Source organism: Rhinoderma darwinii, chromosome 1, assembly GCF_050947455.1.
Source record: "Rhinoderma darwinii isolate aRhiDar2 chromosome 1, aRhiDar2.hap1, whole genome shotgun sequence".
NCBI classification, from domain to species: domain Eukaryota; kingdom Metazoa; phylum Chordata; class Amphibia; order Anura; family Rhinodermatidae; genus Rhinoderma; species Rhinoderma darwinii.
In genome coordinates, this window is record NC_134687.1 from 291,883,193 (window position 1) to 291,900,057 (window position 16,865).

The following is a 16,865-nucleotide window of genomic DNA, read 5'->3' on the forward strand; positions in this document are numbered from 1 at the left end:
TGTGCTTGGCCTGTGATTGGCTGGAGCTGTCACTTGGACTTAATTGTCATCCCGGGAGGTCAGACTGGAGGAAGAAGCCGGGAGTTAGCGGTAAGTCAAAACTTCGGTTTTTTTTCTACAGGTTCATGTATATTGGGATCGGAAGTCACGGTCCATGGTGATGAAACAGTTTAACTCTTTCAGCACCATGGACAGTGACTATCTCCTGACGTCGCGTACCGATAATTTTTTTGCCGGGTTCGGCCAAAACGAGTTTGGCCGAACCCGGTGAAGTTCGGTACGCTTGTCCGGCTTCGCTCATCGCAAAGACACTCCGTTTGGATGTTCGGAAACAGAAAAGCACGTGGTGCTTTTCTGTTTTCATTCATCCTTTTCACTGCTGTTGCGCGAATCACGCTCGTCCCACGGAAGTGCTTCCGTGTGGTGCGCGTGATTTTCACGCACCCATTGACTTCAATGGGTGCGTGATGCGCGAAATACGCAGAGTTATTGAACCTGTCGCGCTTTTTGCGCAGCAGACAAACGCTGCGCAAAAAGCACGGACTGTCTGTACTGCCCCATAGACTTGTATTGGTCCATGCGTGCCGCGTGAAAACCACGCGGCCCGCACGGACCGAATACACGCTCGTGTGAATCCCCCCTAAAGGTAATTTCACATTACATCCTGCCCATCAGTATAATGTATGCACCGGGAAAGCTCCCAGAATGTATGGTAAACAGTCCCATACACCTGATGGAGGTTAAAAAAAGCCTCAGTTCGGGTGGGACTGTGCTATTTTATTTAGTGGCTTCCAGTAAAAAATAATTATACTGCACGTTTTTTGTGTCCATTTAATGTATGCGCCAGGAGCTTTTCCGCCGCATATTATAAATGGACAGACAGGACGTAATGTGAAAACAGCCTTAACAAAACACAGGCCTTGTTCACACTATGCTAAAAACAACAATGTGTAAACTTGTTAAAAACACTAGTGTTTTTTTAAAGTTCCTTTTAAACTACAGGCGCTTTTGACGCGTATTCATCACGTTTTTTGCACGCCTTCAACATGTTTATTTTATGTTAAATAAAAACTCTCATTGACTATAGAAATTAGGCGTGTTTTTGGCGCATTTTCGGCGCGTTTTACATGCCAAAGAATTGACCTGACGCTTCTTTTTTTACGTGACATATTTTTAAACAAAACACGTCATATGCACTAACGGCACGCTATACCATTGATGTCAATGGGACGCCTAAACCAAGCATTTTTGAAGCGTTTTTCGGCGTGACAAATGCACAAACAAAAGCACAAAATGGCCACAATACATAACAATGATAAATGGAGTGGGGGCACCAAAGGGCAATTCCGCACAGGGCACCCTGTAGCCTAAGGCTGGCCCGCTTCCGTCTTCCGCAGTGTTCATAGTGGTGCCCCCTATTCCCCTAGAAGTCACAGCTATCCCCACATTTTCCTCATGTAGTCACAGCAGTGTCTCCTTCCCTTTACCTTATGGTCACAGCAGTGCCACCTTCTACCCACTATAGTCACAGAAATGCTTCCCCCAGTGGTCACAGCAGTGCACCCTCTCCACTATAGTCACAGCAGGGCCTTAACCAGTAGTTACAGCGGTGCTTCCCTTTCCCCAGTCAGCAAAGCAGAGCCCTCCTACCGCAGGTAATCACAGTGATGACCTTATACCTCTAGGACAACATCAAGTTTAGATAAGTGAATCAATAGGAGGCAAGCCTAGATGAACATTGGTGATGGCTCTGAAGCAAATTATTTGGTGGGGGCTCCCATCCCACCTCTGAGAACTTCACTCCAACTGACCTCTATTGAAGTCACATGTGCATGGTCCTCTTCACTGAAGTGGAGTTATGAAGACAGTCAAGCCAGCAATTCCCTTAGATTGCAAAGGGGAGAGCCACACACGTGCCCAGGGGTGTAACTAGAAAATGCAGGGTCCCATAGCAAGTTTCTGCGACTCCACACAGCCAGGTGCGATGACTTGTAGGACACAAGCTATCAGCGCCTAACAAGGTAATTGGCAGGCCAAAGGCTTCCTTACACCTACCTGGCATGGCATAGGAGCTATAAACAGTATACATATAAAGTAATTATATATATATATATTTTATATAGTGTGACTACTACTTTCTGTAGCGTTGTATACACCCTGAACAGTTTAGTGAACTTACTGAAACCCAGAACAACCAACCCATGTTCATGTGGCAGGGTCTGGGCAGGATAACTTGGCCAGCCCGTATATATTGCGGACATTGTGGCAGATTTACTAATATTGTCTTAAATTTTGACAGCTTAGCATCTTTAGACACTTTTGTCTATCTTTATACCACCTCATGGTTGGCTTACTTTAGATGCCTTTATTTGTTCCAAAATTTGGGCGCAATTTGGCACATCTCAAGAGCCTGTTTACATCAGCGTTCAGTTTCCGTTGATAGGTTTTGTCAGTCCTTTCCATCGGAAGAACCCATCAACGGAAAGACAAACGGAAACCATAGCTTCTGTTTGCATTACCATTCATTTCAATGGTAATGCTTTCGTTGCTAATGGTTTCCGTTTGCCTCCGTTCTGTAAGGTTTCCGTTTTACTGACGGGTTGAATAGTGCAGTCGACTGTGCTATTCATTCTGTCAAAAAGAACGGAAAACTTACGGAACGGAGACAAACGGAAACCATTAACAACGGAAGCATTACCATTGAAATCAATGGTAATGCAAACGGAAGCTATGGTTTCTGTTTGCCTTTCCGTTGATGGGTTCCACCAACGGAAAGCTCTGACAGAACCCATCAACGTAAACCAAACGCTGATGTGAACACACCTTAAGACATGTCCCCTTGTCAGGTGAGTCGCAAAAAGTGTCTAAAACAATTTCTAACTGTGGCACACAGCAAGTACACCAGAATTCTGTCTCAATTTGAATCTGCCCCATTGTTCATAGTTTTGGCAGCTACAAAGAAATATTGCAGACTATATCTGGCCATACACATAAGATTTTGATTGGCCGGAATGCAGCCGATCAATCATGTCAGATCGTTCCTCCAAACTATACAACCAGCAACACGCCAGACTAAACTGCCCGATTCGGCAGGCAGTGGGTTTGCACAAATTGGACTATCATGCCATACACTTGTATGTTCAGCCAACCACGGCCAAATAAAATCATACCTGAAAGTATTGATTTTTAGCAGACAATAGTGTGCCATCAGCTATTCGGACTGTACGTTTGCATCAATTTGAAGCAATGGTCGTCCGAAATCCCCAAAATCGTCAATTTTGGCTGACATTTATCTTATGTCTATGGCCAGCATATATCTGTAATATTGTTTTCTTCAGGGAACACAATAAATGATGGTAAAACAGCTCCTGATTTTCAGACGTTTTTGTAGCAACTCGCGTTTTCCGTGGCGTATTTTACGGATGTTATTGGAGCCGTTTTTCAATGGAGTCAATGACAACGTATTTTGACAGTGACGCGTAAAATTACAGAACACCGTAAAACCCATTGCAAGCAATGGGCAGATGTTTGTAGGCGTATTAGGGGCGTTTTTTAGGCGTAATTCGAGGAGTAAGACGCCCGAAAAACGTCTGAAAACACTGCGTGTGAACATACCCTAAGGAAGTCACATGGGAAGGGCTTTTGATAGGCTGCTCTTGTGTAATGTCATTATTCTTCCTAGGGGACATCAGAGTGGGAGCATGGAACAGGTTTCTTATAAAAGCATTGTGGCTTGCAATATGGCTGGCATTATTATATGGGCACAGTAGATGTTACTATTATATAGCCATTGTAATTTATATTATATGGTCATTATAAATAGAGCTATTATATGGGCATCATGGCTGCAATTTTTGGCTACTGTTTGGCAGTATTAGACACTGTATGGCACTATTGTTTAATCCAATTTTCGTCAGGAATCATCGCTGTGGAAAGAAAAGAAAACAAAAAAAGCCAATACTTTCACTGCCTTTGCCATAACGACACGTCCCTCTGGTCTCCGTGCAGCCCGGCCTACTTTAATGACGCTGCAGCTCATGTGACCGATACAGCCTGTAACTCGCTACAGCAGTCCATGGGATAAAACGCCATTCCCAGGAGGCCGGGTTGCACTGAGAACAGTCGGGGGAACGAGGAGCCGTCGCCATGACAACGCCAGGGGTTAAGTATAGACTTTTTTATAAGATTGAAACGAAAAAATTTGTTGTGTTTTTCAGATTTGCATTTTTGCGGCGGAATCGCAGCTTTTCCAACGCAAAAAAAGCAGCATTTTTGTTGCGGTGTTTACCTCCCTATTGAATTCAGTGGGGAAAAAGACCCAACAAAAATGCAATGTTAAAAAAAAACGCACCTCAGGTCAGTTTATAAGGCTGGGTTCACACGACCTATTTTCAGACGTAAACGAGGCGTATTATGCCTCGTTTTACGTCTGAAAATAAGGCTACAATACGTCGGCAAACATCTGCCCATTCATTTGAATGGGTTTGCCGACGTACTGTGCAGACGACCTGTCATTTACGTGTCGTCGTTTGACAGCTGTCAAACGACGACGCGTAAAAATACAGCCTCGTCAAAAGAAATGCAGGACACGTCTTTGGACGTTTTTGGAGCTGTTTTCTCATAGACTCCAATAAAAACAGCTCCAAAAACGGACGTAAAAAACGCAGCGAAAACGCAGCGAAAAACGCGAGTTGGGGTATGTTCACACGATGAGAGGCATTTACGTGTGAAAAGACAGACTGTTAACAGCTGCCTCGTTTCACACGTAAATTCTCCTCCTCGCATTTTGCGAGCCGTCTGAGACGCTCGTAAATCTTGAGCTGTGCTTCATTGAGTTCAATGAAGAACAGCTCAAATTACGTGGCAAAGAAGTGTCCTGCACTTCTTTGCCGAGGCAGTCCATTTACGCGTCGTCGTTTGACAGCTGTCAAACGACGACGCGTAAATTACAGGTCGTCTGCACAATACGTCGGCAAACCCATTCAAATGAATGGGCAGATGTTTGCCGACGTATTGTAGCCCTATTTTCAGGCGTAAAACGAGGCATAATACACCTCGTTTACGCCTGAAAATAGGTCGTGTGAACCCAGCCTTAGGGTATGTTCACACGAGGGCGTCCGTAACGGCTGAAATTGCGGGGATGTTTCAGCCTGAAAACATCCCCGTAATTTCAGCCGTAACGGCATGTGCAGGCGCTTGAATGCCGCATCCATTACGGGCGTAATTACCGCTGCTATTCATTGGAGTCAATGAATAACGGCTCCAATTACGGCCAAAGAAGTGACAGGTCACTTCTTTGATGCGGGCGTCTATTTACGCGCCGTCATTTGACAGCGGCGCGTAAATTACGCCTCGTGTGAACAGACAAACGTCTGCCCATTGCTTTCAATGGGCAGATGTTTGTCAGCGCTATTGAGGCGCTATTTTCGGACGTAATTCGGGGCAAAAACGCCCGAATTACGTCCGTAAATAGGCCGTGTAAACTCAAAAAACGTCTGAAAATCAGGGTCTGTTTTCCCTTGAAAACAGCTCCGTATTTTCAGACGTTTTTGGTCACTACGTGTGCAAATACCCTAAAAGTTTTCACAGCTGATTTTTTTTCTGCAGCGTGTCGATAACATTTGTTCAAATTTCATCCACTTTGCTTCTACAGTAAGGGTATGTTCACGCTTACCAAAAAACGGCTGTAAAATACAGAGCTGTTTCCAGGGGAAAACAGCCGCTGATTTTCAGCCGTTTTTTAAGCATCAAGCATTTTTTGATGCGTTGTTTACGGACGATTTTGAAGCTGTTTTTCTATTAAGACAATGAAAATGGTTTCAAAAACGGCTCAAGAAGTGACATGCACTCTTTTTTAGGGGACGTTTTTTTACGTTCCATTTTTACAAACGGCCGAGTAAAAAACACCCCGGGGGAACGAAACGCTGTTTTTCCCATTGAAATGGGCAGATGTTTGTTCAGCCTCTGTGTTTTCAGCTGTTTTTCGGGACATTTACGGCCCGACAAATGGCTGAAAATAAGCCGTGTAAACATACCCTTACATGCTGCAGGTTTTCCACAATTAAAACTTAGCGTCCATATTACTGCCGCAAAATTTTGACCTTGCTGTTTTACTGAACGTACAACCCTATGGTGATGTAAATCTTAATATGAACCAATGTGTGTATATATTATGTTCTAAATTAAAAAAAAGAAGAGCATTACCATTTCACGTCCGTGTTACACGCGTTAAAAGAACGGACGTCACACGGACCTATGCAATTTAATGGGGCCATTCAGACATTCAGTGTTTTGTCCTCTGCGTGAAACTCAATGCATGTCCTATTCTTGTGCGTTTACCTCGCGCATCACACACCATTGAAGTCAATGGGTGCGTGATAATCACGTACAGCACACGGACGTCATCTGTGTGCTGTCCGTGATTCACGCAACAGTTGCTAAAGAAATGATGAGAAAAAGAAAACCACCTCCTTCAGTTTTTTTTTTTGCTGACGTAAAAAACGTGTGACATATGGATGACATATGTAAAAAACGCAGACACGCACCGTACACGGATGCTACACGGAGCTGCAAAACAAGAAAAATGCTGCGTTTTTTACTGGCGCAAAACGGACACGTTCGTGTGAATAAGGCCTAAGCCAAAAACACTCACCTGTCTCTTTACAGAGTTTAGCATAAAGTCCTACTGCAATCATCAGTCCACTGGCCACCTAGAAGAGTGTTATAAAGATGTCACTGTTGCGTGGCTATATATTGCCATCTAGTCTGTCAGGTTCTGCATTCTCAATTCTTACTTTTTATTACAATTTTCAGAGTATGTGCTTTTCTAAGGAATTGCTGATCAAAAACACTGGTTTATATCAGGTATGGCTGTCTTATAACTATCCCTCGATATTTCCCCCCAGAAAGATGTAGAGTTAAAGGTTGTAATAGTATAACTGCCATGTTTACCATGGTCATTGCAAACAAAGCAGACACGTGATATATCTATAAATACATTGTTGAAATGAAACGTACATGCTCAATAAGACTGAAATGTCAATTATTCTGAGCAAACAATATATATATATATGGGCAGATATCTCATTAACACCAAAGCTGCTATAAACCAATGGGCCATTAAACAATATACCACTCACAGTGTATACTATACCAATAGGCAAGGAGGAAACTGACTGCGTACAGGCTTCAGAGATATAAATGTGGCCTGATACACTGATAAATACTTAAAAGTGTTGTATGGTTTAGACCAGACATGGGCAAACTACGGCCCGCGGGCCACATACGGCCCGTTAGGCTTTTTAATCCGGCCCGCCGAACTTGTCCAAATCATAGTAAAAACCTCCTTTTTTTTCCCCTTTCCCTGCAATGCCCACGTTTTCCCAATAGATGGCGCACATTGACCGTTGTTAACTCCTTAACGCCGAAGGACGGATATATCCGTCCTCAGCAGCTGCTAGTTCGCGCAGGAGGACGGATATATCCGTCCTGTGATGGCGCGGGTACTGCCAGTGTACCCACGCGATCAGCGGCAGGAGCACGGCTGTTATACACAGCCTGGCTCCTGCTGCAACTGCCGGAATCGAAGCGCGCTCCGATTCCGGCAGTTTAACCCATTAAATGCCGCTGTCAATAGTGACAGCGGCATCTAATGTGTTTGACAGAGGGAGGGAGCTCCCTCTGTCACCCGATCGGCGCCCCCGCAAACAAATCGCGGGTCGCCTTCGGGTTTCCATGACAGCCGGGGTCTAACAAAGACCCCCAGGTCTGTCTTCCGCAACTGCCTGTTTGGCGATGCCGGAGGCATGACCTAACAGGTTGCCTGTCAGTTTTACACTGACAGGCAATAATGCTTTGGTATACTAAGTATACCAAAGCATTATATATGCGATCGGCACATCGCATAGTGAAGTCCCCTGGTGGGACTTAAAAAAAAAATGTCAATCAGTTAAATAAAGTTTGTTGAAAAAAAATAAAATAATTACAGTCAAAATCAAATAAAACTACTTTTTTTGCCCAAAAAGTGGTTTTATTCAGTAAAAGTGTCAAAACAAATAACACATACACATATATGGTATCCCCGCGATCATAACAACTTGACCAATAAAATGAACACATTAATGAAACCGCCGGATGTACGGCGTCCAAAAAACCCGCAAAAAACAACGGCAAAATTCTCTCTTTTCTCCCATTCCCCCCATAAAAAATAAAATAAAAGTTAATCTATAAGTCCTATGTACCCCAAAATAGTACTAATGAAAACTACGCATTGGCCCGCAAAAATCAAGCCCACATACGGTCACATCGACGGAAAAATAAAAAAATGACGGCTCTTGGAACGCGGCGATGCAAAAACAAGTAATTTTTTTCTAAAAGGGTTTTTATTGTGCAAACATAGGAAAACATATAAAACCTTTACATATTTGGTATCCTCGTAATCGTGCCGACCCGTAGAATAAAGGTAACATGTTATTTATGCTGCATAGTAAAGGGCATAAATTTATAACGTGAAAATTAATGCTGGAATAGCTGCTTATTTTCAATTCTCTCCTAAAATAAAGTTAATAAAAGTTAATCAATATATTGTAAGCATCTAAAAATGGTGCAATTACAAAATACAACTCGTCCCGCAAAAAACAAGCCCTTATACGGCTATGTCGACGTAATAAAAAAAAAGTTACGACTCTTGGAATGCGACCATGAAAAAACAAAAAATAATCCTTGGTCATTAACGTGCAAAATGGCCCGGTCATTAAGGGGTTAATGTGGCGCGTATTTCTCTTTATTTCACTTTAATTTTCACTTCGTTTCACGTCACCATTAAGCCCTTCGGTTTTCAAAGAGTACAATATCAGCCGTCACTTTGCCACGAAGCATGCAAACTATGCTAGCAAGCAGTCAACACAAGAACGGGCGGCTACTGCTCAGAGGTTGGCAGCTAATTTACAGAGTCAACAGAACTTTTTTCTTGATAAATCACAGTGCGTATGTTATTTTAATCTATTTACATTTCCTCCTCCCAGTATCTGCGAAATAGTATGTAAATGCCATATCTTGCATATTCCTTGAGACAAATTTATTAACTGATAAGGGCTATTTTTCACATTTGAAAGACAGTTAATAAATTGGGTTGTAGTGTTCTTACTGTGCTATGAGGTTTGCACACACTACATTTAATGCTTTAGTATATCCGGCCCAAACACTCCCTCCAAATGCTCCTGGCCCGGCCCCTCTGTCAAATTTTAGAACCCATTGTGGCCCGCGAGTCAAAAAGTTTGCCCACCCCTGGTTTAGACAATTTATTTATGTTATAAAGGTGCCCTCCACTGAAAGCCATCAGTTGTAATCTCTGAGGAACTGTTAGCAAGTTTTTAATTTCCTGCAGCGCCACCACAGGGGCAATTAAGCATTACACAGTTGCTATGCTACAGTTGTAGCCGCTTTCCGCTCTGTGTGGGGAAGAGGGCATTTGAAAATTAGATGTCTAATGGCTTATTCAGGCAAACGTGTGTCAAATCGGCCGACTCTAGCACTTGAGCGCTTCAGTCTATTGAGGGATCTGTGAAAACTGACAAAAATAGTACATGTCCTATTTTTTCACGGGCACATTCACACAACGGCCGTGTAAATAGCCCCATAGAAATACATGCAGCCAAGTGACGGCCGTTAAATAAAACAGCCGTCACGATTTCAACGTTCGTCTGAATAAGCCCTTAGTGTAACTTCACACAGAGCGGATTAGTGCAGATTTTCCTCAACAATTTCATTGCGGAAAATCTGCAGCGTATTACAGTAGCAGCAATGTGGATGAGATTTCATAAAATCTCATCGGCACGCTGCGAAAAAAAACAGCTGAGAAAACGTTAATACATTTACCCCTGTTTTTGTAATCCGCAGGATGTCAATTTATGATGCGGAATCACAGCACTTTTGTTGCAGATTTTCCCCATTGAATTTAATAGGAAGGTAAAAACCCGCTACAAATAGCAAATGTCCATATATGGACAGTGACGTCAGGGGCTCCTTCCAGAAATGGAAACCCCGGGCCAGAGCGTAACATAGTTACAAAGTTACTACGGTTGAAAAAAGACACATGTCCATCAAGTTCAACCAAGGGATGGGAAAAAGGGAAGGGGTGAAAAAAAAATTCTACACATTCACATAGGAGCTAATGTTTTTTCATTCTAGGAAATTATCTAAGCCTTTTTTAAAGCCATCTACTGTCCCTGCTGTGACCAGCTCCTGCGGTAGTCTATTCCATAAATTCACCGTTCTCACAGTAAAGAAGGCTTGTTGCCACTGCAGATTGAACCTTTTTTTCTCCAGACGGAGGGAGTGTCCTCTTGTTTTTTGAGGGGGTTTTACATGGAACAGGTTTTCACTATAATTCTTGTATGGGCCATTCATATATTTATACAAGTTAATAATGTCCCCCTTAGTCGTCTCTTTTCAAGGCTATATAGGTTTAATTATTTTAATCTTTCCTCATAACTTAGATTCTCCATGCCCCTTATTAGTTTAGTTGCTCTTCTTTGTATTTTTTCCAACTCCAGGGCATCCTTTCTATGAACTGGAGCCTAGAACTGAACTGCATATTCTAGATGAGGCCGCACTAATGCTTTGTAAAGTGGTAATATTATATCCTGGTCCCGCAAGTCCATGACTCTTTTAATACACGACAATATCTTGCTGGCCTTAGAAGCATCTGATTGACATTGCATGCTGTTATTTAGTTTACGATCTACAAGTACACCCAGATCCTTCTCAACAAGTGACTCTCCCAGTTTAGCTCCTTTTAGGAGAGGGGTCTCAAACAAGCAGGCCGCGGGCCGCATGCCGCACCTGAGGCTGTCATCTGCGGCCCACAGGGCACTGTAGCTACCTTGGGAGGGGAGAGAGCAGGCCGAAGAGGACTGCGCCAGCGCTCCTTCATGATGTCCCAGAGCAGAGCTTATACTAGCGCTCTGCTCTGGGACTCCTGCTCTGAGGAAGCCCCTGACATCGCTCACTGTCCATATATGGACAGTGATGTCAGGAGCAGAGCTGGAGTCCCAGTCAGAGTGCTAGAAGCGGCTCTGCTCCGGGACTCCTGCTGGGGAATCCCCTGACATCACTGTCCATATAAGGACAGTGATGTCAGGAGCAGAGCTGGAGTCCCAGTCAGAGTGCTAGAAGTGGCTCTGCTCCGGGACTCCTGCTGGGGAAGCCCCTGACATCACTGTCTATATACGGACAGTAATGTCAGAAGCAGAGCTAGAGTGCTAGTAGCGCTCTGCCTGGGACTCCGGCTCTGGGCTTCCCCCTGACATCTCTGTCCATATATTGAGAGTGATGTCAGGAGCAGAGCTGGTGTCACAGGAAGAGCACTACTAGCTACATATATGGATAGTGATGTCAGGGGCTTCCCCAGAGTTCCGGAACAGAGACAATACTAGTGCTCTGCTCTGGGACTCCAGCCCTGGGGTTGCCCCTGACATCAGTCCAGGAGGATCCCCTGACGTCACTGTCTATGGACAGTAACGTCAGGGGCTCCTCCAGCAGAGGAATCCCCGGCCTAAGCATCGGCAATGCTCTGACTGGGGATTCCACTCCTAGAGGTAGCCCCAATGTAGCTGTGTACAGGGAGGTGTGTGTGTGTATGTGGCATTATTTACAAAGGGCACTGTGGCATTATCTACAGAGGGCACCATGGCATTATCTACAGAGGGCACTGTGGCATTATCTACAGAGGGCACTGTGACATGATCTAAAGAGGGCACTGTGGCATTATCTAGGGGGTGTGTGGCATTATCTACAGAGTGCACTGTGGCAGGATCTACAGAGAGCACTGTGGCATTATCTACAGAGGGCACTGTGGCATTATCTATCGGGGGTGGCAGTATCTACAGAGGGCACTGTGGCATTATCTACAGTGGGTATTGTGGCATTATCTACAGAGGGCACTGTGGCACTATCTAAAAAGGGGCTGCCCAGTCTTGGTATTCTTGTGTCTGCCAAACGCTGCCAACTGAGCCACCGGACTGCATTTAGCGACACTTAAACTAGAAGACTGGATTGTTAAAATAAGCACTCGGCGTAAACATGCACATTTCTGTTAAGTTTAAACCTAGCGCTATTATTATAGTAATGTAGTATTGTTATAGTAATGTAGTATTATTATAGTAATGTAGTATTACAGTAATGTAGTATTATTATAGTAGTAATGTAGTATTATAGTAATGTAGTATTGTTATAGTAATGTAGAATTATAGTAATGTAGTATTATTATAGTAATGTAGTATTGTTATAGTAATGTAGTATTATTATAGTAATGTTGTATTATTATAGTAATGTAGTATTATAGTACTGTAGTATTGTTATAGTAATGTAGTATTATAGTAATGTAGTATTGTTATAGTAATGTAGTGTTATAGTAATGTAGTATTATAGTAATGTAGTATTATTATAGTACTGTAGTATTGTTATAGTAATGTAGTATTATAGTAATGTAGTATTGTTATAGTAATGTAGTATTATTATAGTAATGTAGTATTGTTATAGTAATGTAGTATTATAGTAATGTAATGTAGTATTATTATTTTAATGTTGTATTGTTATAGTAATGTAGTGTTATAGTAATGTAGTATTATAGTAATGTAGTATTATTATAGTAATGTAGTATTGTTATAGTAATGTAGTATTATAGTAATGTAGTATTATTATAGTAATGTTGTATTGTTATAGTAAAGTAGTATTATAGTACTGTAGTATTTTTGTAGTAATGTAGTATTGTTATAGTAGTGTAGTATTGTTATAGTAATGTAGTGTTATAGTAATGTAATATTATTATAGTAATGTAGTATTGTTATAGTAATGTAGTATTATTATAGTAATGTAGTATTACAGTAATGTAGTATTATTATAGTAATGTAGTATTATAGTAATGTAGTATTATAGTAATGTAGTATTGTTATAGTAATGTAGAATTATAGTAATGTAGTATTATTATAGTAATGTAGTATTGTTATAGTAATGTAGTATTATTATAGTAATGTTGTATTATTATAGTAATGTAGTATTATAGTACTGTAGTATTGTTATAGTAATGTAATGTAGTATTGTTATAGTAATGTAGTGTTATAGTAATGTAGTATTATAGTAATGTAGTATTATTATAGTACTGTAGTATTGTTATAGTAATGTAGTATTGTTATAGTAATGTAGTATTATAGTAATGTAATGTAGTATTATTATAGTAATGTTGTATTGTTATAGTAATGTAGTATTATAGTAATGTAGTATTATTATAGTAATGTTGTATTGTTATAGTAAAGTAGTATTATAGTAATGTAGTATTGTTATAGTAATGTAGTAATGTGGTATTATTATAGTAATGTTGTATTGTTATAGTAATTCAAATAACTAATTGATTAACAATACTTTTGGATTGCATCAAATTTAAAAGTGATGCGGCTCGTCAACTTCACGTTTTTTCTATGTGCGGCCCATTTACCCGGCCGAGTTTGAGACCCCTGCTCTAGGACATATGATGCATGCAGATTGTTGATACCCAGATGCATAACTTTACATTTATCTACATTAAACCTCATTTGCCAAGTGGATGCCCAAACACTTAGGGTATGTTCACACGGCTTATTTACGGCCCGAAAAACCGCCGAAAAATCGGCAGCAGAACGCCTCCAAACATCTTCCCATTGATTTCAATGGGAAAAACGGCGTTCTGTACCGACGTAAAAAAAACGGCCGTGTAAAAGAACGGCCGCGAAAAAGAAGTGCATGTCACTTCTTGAGTCGTTTTTTATTAACTCTACAGAAAAACAGCTCCAAAAACGGCCGTAAAAAACGCAGCGAAAAACGCAAGTTGCTAAATAAACGGCTGACGTACTTTCAGACGTTTTTTTAGTAAGCGTGTGAACATACCCTTGGTGTGTCTAAATCTGCTTGCAAGTCACGAACATCTTCCATAGACTGAACATTACTACATAGCTTGGTGTCCTCTGCAAAAAATAGAAATAGTGCTATTAATCCCGTCCTCTATATCATTAATAAATAAGTTGTATAACAGTGGTCCCAGCACGGAACACTGGGGTACACCACTTATAACCAGGGACCATTGAGAGTGGGAATCATTGACCACAACTCTCTGGATACGGTCCTTGAGCCAATTCCCAATCCAATTACAAACTATATTTTCTAAACCTATAGTCCATAATTTACCCATTAGACGTCTATGAGGGACAGTGTCAAATGCCTTTGCAAAGTCCAAAAACACTATATCCACAGCGTCCCCTTTGTCTAGGCTTCTGCTCACCTACCTGGTTTGACAACTTCTGTTCTTTGTAAAACTGCTGGCTGTCACTTGTAATATAGTATTTTTTGTCACATACTCCTGTATATAGTCCCTCAATAGACCCTCACACATTTTTCCCATAATAGATGTTAAGCTTACTGATCCTTAATTACCCGGGTAAGACCTAGAGCCCTTTTTGAAAATAGGCATCACATTTGCCCTGCGCCAGTCCCTTGGCACTATACCAGTCACTAGAGAATCTCTGAATATTATGTTATGAAGAGGGGGACAGAAATAACTGAACTAAGCTCTTTAAGAACTCTAGGGTGCAACCCATCTGGTCCCGGAGCCTTATGCACAGTTATTTTATTTAATTTAGCTTGGATCATATCTACATTCAGCCAATTAACTATATTAATTTATGTATTTACAGCCCTGGCACCGGCTACATCAGCTGCTCTTTCTTCTGTTGTATATACAGAGCTAAAGAATCCATTTAGTAACTCTCTCTCTCAGGCTTGCTGTCATTGGGCTTGGTTGACTAAGTGGCTCGTGAAAAAGTGTTTATTAAACTGAAATTGAAACTAGTTAAAGTCCCTGAAAGTACTCTTCTCTTCCTTTCTTTTACTATTTAAATTGTTCACTGTTTTTGTAACTGGGATAATGGACAGCAAGATTGGAGGTTTTCTTCAGTGCACAGTTTGCCATATGTATGCACGACTAAAGCCGAAGTTCCAGGGTGAAAACCTCTGTGGCAGATGTGAGCATGTTGGTCACCTGGAAGCTCGCATTAGAGATCTGGAGGAGCAGAATGCAACACTGATGGAGATAGACAATCTTGAGCGGAGCATGCTGCTCACTGAGCATGCAGTTAGTGGGGTAGATCTGGAGGGTGAAGACATGGGTCAGCAGGATCAGGCAAGTAGCTGCGTTACTGTAGTTAGGGACAGTAGAAAGGGGTCCAAGAAAAGGAAGGCCAATCCTGTTTCTGTTATTCCAAGCAAAATTGCCAACTTGGGTAATGATGCGAGGGTGTCGGTCTCAGAAATGGCAGCCCTAGTGCATACTGATTTCCCTATCTGCCGGGAGAACAGCCCAGCCTGGGATACCGCCATCTCAAAGATCCTAACGCCACTGTTGACTGACTTCTGCAGATGGGGGATAGAATAATTATTGCCTGACAGAATTTTACCAGGACGGAGGATATAGGAGTAATGCTCACCTAAATGTTTTGAACATGTGTGTACTCCACATTGTATGCAGCACTGCAGTTAAAATAGCTTGCTTGACATTCCCCGTGTACTTGTAGGATTAATGTAAATCTGAAGGAATGCATCTCCTACAAGTCAATATTTTACCCAATGGAATCCTGTATACTTCAGCAGATATTCACATGAAAATTGATCATAACAAAGTCAATCATATATATTAAAACAACAACCAGTACACATGCTGGGGTGCAACTATTTGTATACTCAGGGGCAGAAATAGCATACGTGCAACCTATGCAGCTGTACAGGGGCCCAGTAGGTAAAAGGGATCACTACAACCCTAAAAGCAGCTACTCCTACTGTGTATTAGACTGCATGTAAGGGACTTAGCTAATAAATTCCATAGCTCGCAATTACTCATGGATTATTAGAGTGATATAAGGGGGTGCCCTATGATGTATATAGGTATATGTGGTGATTAATTATGTCTCCTCCTTAAAAAAAGGATACATAGATACCTATTGTTGTATATATTGTTATGCTGACATAGCAGTGCTGAGTTTATTTTTTTGGCACAGCTAATTTTAGCCTTGCAATGTTATCTGTGGTATTACGTAGTATGGTAAACTTACTGTGTTGTCTAAAATTAGAGCTAGTAAAATACACAATTCTAATCTCTTACCTAGCAAATTTGGCTCTGCTACATTTTAGCTCCCTGACCAATCTTGCACACAAGCCCTTTCTCTTATGAAACTCAAAGTGTACTAGTTATTGGGCTATTGTAAAACAATAAATCTATTTACTTACCCAAAAAATATAGCAGGATACAAACAAAGAATACTTCACCACCTGGCTGGTCCTCATTATTTAAGTGGTCAATGATCTCGGAACCTAGTAAGCATAGTCTTTCTGTGAAATGTAGTGAGGTGGTATGGAGAGACATTGTATTAGTGTGCGAGGAAGGGAGGAGTGAGGAAACCTCCAGACTTGTATGATCTTGTCATGTATGCAGTATTCATCCTCACTCTGTTACATGCCATGCTTTGTAACTCAACAGTTCCTGTACTGCCAATGTTTGGCTTACCCTGAAAATGTTAATATCACTGATAGATAAACAGGTGTGCCATGATATAACCAGCTCCGCGTATAGAATTGATCACCTAATAAAGTAACGAAAAAAGGTATGTATGAAGTTGTTTTTGTAAACACACCAGCATCAAGTCTACAATTCTATCACGTCCTGTGTGTAAGTGGACGAAATGTGATTGCGCAAATGTACAGTGTTTCCCAAATTACCGTAGCACGTGGAATCATAAACTAGCTACAGGAACCTTTATCTTTCCATATACCGTATATGTCGGCGT

General features: G+C 41.5%; 1 protein-coding gene across 1 annotated transcript in view; it reads right to left on the bottom strand.

The window, feature by feature from the left end:
* Window positions 1-16,365, bottom strand: part of LOC142741581 (tetraspanin-33-like) — a 32,504-nt gene extending 16,139 nt beyond the window's left edge. The window contains exons 1-2 of the mRNA XM_075850945.1: window positions 16,309-16,365; window positions 6,653-6,710 (exon numbers count right to left, since the gene is read on the bottom strand). Of these exons, the coding sequence (XP_075707060.1) occupies window positions 6,653-6,710; window positions 16,309-16,365 (115 nt within the window). The remainder of the gene's footprint in view (window positions 1-6,652; window positions 6,711-16,308) is intronic.
* Window positions 16,366-16,865: the final 500 nt, after the last annotated feature.